The 5,174-nt window shown below is 40.1% G+C and overlaps 1 protein-coding gene across 1 annotated transcript in view; it reads right to left on the bottom strand.

Moving 5' to 3' along the window:
• SCG5 (secretogranin V (7B2 protein)) overlaps positions 1 to 5,086 on the bottom strand; it is a gene marked incomplete at its 5' end in the record, with an annotated part of 13,490 nt that extends 8,404 nt beyond the window's left edge. Inside the window, 2 exons of the mRNA XM_009583391.1 lie at positions 1,835 to 1,938; positions 4,910 to 5,086. Of these exons, the coding sequence (XP_009581686.1) occupies positions 1,835 to 1,938; positions 4,910 to 5,086 (281 nt within the window). The remainder of the gene's footprint in view (positions 1 to 1,834; positions 1,939 to 4,909) is intronic.
• Between the last annotated feature and the right edge of the window lie 88 nt (positions 5,087 to 5,174).

Below are 5,174 nucleotides of genomic sequence, written 5' to 3' on the forward strand. Positions count from 1 at the left end.
CCCAGGCTCTTCCACGGGAGACGCAGGAGCGGGCTGTGGCGGGCAGAGGGGGTTTTGGTGGCTGGGGGCAGGGGAGGATGGGGGTGCACCCAGCTGCCCACCGGGCAGCCCGCCGTCGGCTGCATCGGTCATTTACGACCTATTCCAGATGACAGTAAGTGACCTCAAAGATCTGATCTACTTTATCTCTCCCTTATAAAGTCTCAAAGAGCTAATTTTTAGAGTGCTTTTCTGCTCTTATTTTGCCAGAGATAAAAATAACAAAACCAGCCATAAAACCAGATACCGTTGTATTTATCTTTTTAATGTGTAGTAATATACAATGCGGAGGCAGTCGGGGCAATTCTCCTGGATCTCGGCAGAACATTTGCTCATGCACATTACCAGCTGTTTCATCTCTAATTAAAAAGATCTGGAGTTGCTACACTGCAGCTAGATATGATTACTGTTTAGTACCTAACAGTCTGTTTTAATCCACGCATGAGCAGTTTTTTCCCCTGAATTAGTAGTGATGGATGGAGAAATGAAAAAAGGCCAGTATTCACTAATGATTACCCACCATTTGTTAAGTATATATGTTGCTGATGACAATGTAGTATGTGTGCTTGATTCTGAAATATTGCTATAGGCCAAAGATTTACAGAAGTACTTTTACAGTCTTCAAAATGGTATTATGATAGTAAATTACTTATGAATAGTAAGAAAACTAACAGCATTATCTGGCATAAATAAGAAAGTTCACCATCTGGTATTTTTAAAATGAAAGCCTTTGATGGTAATTACTTAGAATGCAACAAGAGTTTCCAAAATTTGGATTTTTGGCATGATTCTCTCTAGAAATTTAGCATTTACATAAGTAATTAAGACTATAAATCTTACACTGGTTTGATTACGAACGATGAATCATTGTCTCACAATTACAGCAGGAGAAGAGGCTGCCAAACATGTCTATTTATCGATATACGCTTACAGAGCACGGGTTTAAGGCAATCTTAAGTAAAGTGTTATAACAATGTAAAATGAGATTTCATGATTTGCTCTAGAAGCATAAATTACAATCATTGTTATTGTTTTCCTGGCGCCTGAAGATGGATTTGGGATTGGACATTTAACTGATGTAATCTAAGATTAAGCGGCAAAGCTCTCTTTGGAGCCTCTAGCCTGCAGAAATAGTCTAGCTGGAGTTATTAAAGTCCTTGTACGCTCAGAGCAAGATTTTTGCCTTTAGTGTAGCTCGTGTATTTATTATATGCAATGCATAAAATAGGTTTTCAGTATAATATAGTGCACAACCTGAATAGAGGAAGAAGCAGCATCAAGTCCTCCAAAATCCTTAAGCCAGTAAGGATTCCTTAGAGCAAGTTGTCTGGACCTAGATTTTTAAAGGTGTTTAGGCACTGCTGCGCTCCATTTATTTTTTTTTTTTTAGCATCTAAGTAGCTGAACAGTGAATAGTCACTGAACCTGGATAATCTTTCAAATTAGGGCCCTGTTATGTTTTGAAATCTTTTGCTAAAATCTGCACTAATTTTGTTTACATGTTCACTGTAGTTTGAAATGGGGTCTGTTGCATTTATCAAGCACATACATAGTTGTCATTCTTTGGGACGAGTAATAAGACAAGGATTTCTGCTTTCTGTTTTTATGGTCTTTTCATCAGTCACAGGCATTATTTCTATATTTTTAAGGGCAAGTTCACCTTTTTGAGAAGTTTCCCTTAGGGTGATAATTTTTCCATCAATAAGCACAATATTCTCCTTGTGGTTTCATAGTATCCCACGCAGCAGCAGACAATACCCAGTTTCACATGCAACAAAAATAAGCATGTACTCACCCACTTGCCCATGTTGGGATAGTCATGTTCTGGATCAAAAAGGTGCTGGTGCAGCTGGTATTCCCTGACTGTGTCTGGAGTGTTTTCTAGACACCCATCGTCAGCTGCAAAGTATGTTAGAAAGCACCGAGTGCTTAGTAGCTTTGAAACACACAATATGTGCCACATTAATCAGCGAACTTCTTAAATGCAATTATGCAATTAAAAAAAAAAACCCCAAACATTTAAAGAACTGGATGACTGGCAAATACAGGTATTTTTTTCTTTTGAAAGGAGTTTGTCAGGATATATTTAAATATTTATTTTTTAAAAAAAACACAACTTCAAATTTAAACAAGTTTATTTTCCAAGCTCTCCCCCTCCTTTTTGTTTTTCTTTTAAATTAGTGATTGAGCTTGATTTTACATAGAACTGCACGTTATTCAGATTCAAAAGGGAACCTCTTTTCATTTTTAAATGCCCACAGGAAGTTGTAGAACTTGTTTAGGCAATACTTTTGAAGCTCATGGTAAAACGATGCTGTGAGCAAAGACAGAATTTCCTTCACTGAGTAGCTCTTCATGGAACTCCATTTCTGGTTTGCTACTTCGTTCAAAATGGCTGAAAATCATTTATGCATCATAAGATCTCATAAAAATGCAATGTGGCAGAAGTTTTATGCTGAAGACATTTCTGCAGATTGGTACCTAATCTGATGGGTCCAGAAACCTCCTTTAATCACAATGGATGGTTTTGCAGACAGTGTCACATCAAGGATAATATCCTTTTAAAAATCAGCTTATGGACTTTTTACCAAAATAAGTCATCTTTAGATCAAACAAAGATTCAGCAACTTGAGGCCAGAGTAGCTCTTTGGATAGAGTCTGCTCCTGGAGCTCCCTCTGCTTTGTCAGCATGGGGAGCTTGCAGTCCAAGTTCCTCCTTGGTCCTACCACCCGGGGCATGATGCTGGGCATCCAAGCAGCTACACCTGCCAGCACACCGGCACTCCAGAGGGCACGCCTGTGGGCTTTCCCTTCTGTCCTTGCGCGATCATCATGTAAAAAGACTTGCAGATTTTTTCCCTTAGATGTGGGAAACAGCAAAGACTTGACTTAAAAATGAGTTGATTCAATGACCTGAGGAGGTTATTCTGAGTCCAACAGATCCTGCTCTCTCTCTTTTCTCCTTAGAATGGGGAAAAAAATTAAGTTGCCAATAGGAATCAGGGGAAAACTAACCATACTGGCTAAGTAACTCAGCCACCATTAAAGTTAACTACAAGCACTTAAAAATTATGTCAGTCTCAGCAGGGACAGAGTCATCTCAAGAGAGAAGCAGGTGGCAACAGAAATGTGGTAGACCTCAGAGCATCTGCGTCTTTTGGTAGAAAACACAAAGGGCAGCTGGACATATGTGTGCCCTCCGTGACTGCTAATCCCAAAGTCTTCAAGCTCAAGTGCTCCAGGCTTATGTATTCCCGCTGTGGAATGTGCATATGTAGACAGTGACTGGAAAAATTGTTTTCCATTAAGCAAATCCACAGACCTGATTGAGGAAAGCCTCTGGTAATTTGTATGCATAATACAGTCACCACTTGAATTTCCATTTAAGGCTCTGAAAAACATTTTACTCTAATCCTAGCAGATACTATCTTCACTCACAGCGTACCTACGACAGAGCCATTTATCTGAGCAGGCAGCACTTCCCTAAGAATTCCCCCTGTGTTCAGATCTGACTGTATCAGCTTAGCTAACAACTTTTATTTCACCTAAGGAAGAAAAATTGAAGGGATTTTCAAAGGTATTTCTCTGGATGCCAGGTTTTTCATTTATTTACTATCTATCACTAATCACTAACAGAAGTCTAATGGGCAAGCACAGAAGATAGGAAGTCTGTGTGTGTGCCTGTGTGTGTGAGAAAACCTAAGGCCACCATTTACGACCTGTCAGACAACAGCTATATTGAACAAAATGGAAGATTAGATATTATTTCAGAAGAGATGCAGGCATCATCACCAAATGGGCTGTAACAGAAAACAGTAAGGGAGGACTATTCGAAATTTTGTCGTATTTTTGAACAAAATGTAAAAACACTCTTTGCAAAACTTTTCATGACAAATATTTATTTTTTGATCAATTCTAAGTGAGTTAGAACATTTTTAGTAAGAATACAGACAACTGTTTTGCATTATCCAAATAACATAAAAGAAGACTAAACAGAAAAGATTTTGAAAGGATTTCTTAGCTCACAAATAAAAAATGAGAGAAAAATAGAGCGCTCATTCCCAGTTCCAGCTCCCAAGGCAGCCAATGGGTGTTTTACTACTACTTTCAGTACTGGAAGTCATTCCTTGGCTCCAATAACAGGAAAAAGATCAATTCCCTTAGGGTGTGTCTATATCATGCACACGCAGTGCTGCTTTAGAGATCCTTCAGCCCTAGCCCCTGCGTGGCTCGGTACATGCGCAGCTGCGAGCGTCCGGGGAGGGAGGTACCGGGCATCCCGGGTACCGTACCGCTCTGGCACGCCGAGGCGGCACTGCTCCTCTGCCAGAGCGAGCCTGCGTGCAACGCGTTGGGGTACGTCCACACAGTTCTCCGTTTCTTGGCACAGATGCACCCTCAGTGAGCTATAAAGCCACATGGATTGGAGCCAAGGTATCTTAAATATTGACTCATGGTCTGGGTTGGAGATCAGGGCAGACAGTTTCATTCCTCTTGGCACAATGAAAGTCTCTAAAATAAGGGTAAATCTCATCTGTACAGAATGATAACTTTTTTCAGGGGCCAGCCTAAAAATGAACTCCCTCAGGAACAAGACGCTGTCATAAATCTCACTATCTTCTACTCCGAGGTCAAGATGATTTCTTCCACCTGACCTTCTCTAGCAGTCATATAGCAATACAGAAGGTGTACATATTAAAAAAAAAAGAAATCTCATCTAAAACACCTGATTGCTCAACAGTTCTGCTCCTGCGGTAGAGAATGAGAGTAAACACCCGTTGCTGATTAAGTGTCGTACTGCCTAGTACAGCGCTGGAAGACTGCAAGATGTACAGTGAAGATACAGGTGCGAAGGCTAGAGCAGAATTACCTGTATTTCCAATAGGGCAGGGATTTGGAGGGTCAGGATATCCTTGATCTTCACTGAAATCCTTTGGTACGTTATCTCCTGTCAGCTCAGCCACGATATTTGGGATATTGCCATAAGGACCCAAGTGCTGGAGACCCTCATGAGCACCACCTAGCAAAGACGATTTATACACACTGCCTTATTACAAGATTAAAAGCGTAAGTGCTTTAGTTTCTTCAAGTAATCCAGATTAGATTTAAAAAAAAAAAATATATATATATATATA

This window comes from Fulmarus glacialis, unplaced genomic scaffold (assembly GCF_000690835.1).
Source record: "Fulmarus glacialis isolate BGI_N327 unplaced genomic scaffold, ASM69083v1 scaffold31078, whole genome shotgun sequence".
NCBI classification, from domain to species: domain Eukaryota; kingdom Metazoa; phylum Chordata; class Aves; order Procellariiformes; family Procellariidae; genus Fulmarus; species Fulmarus glacialis.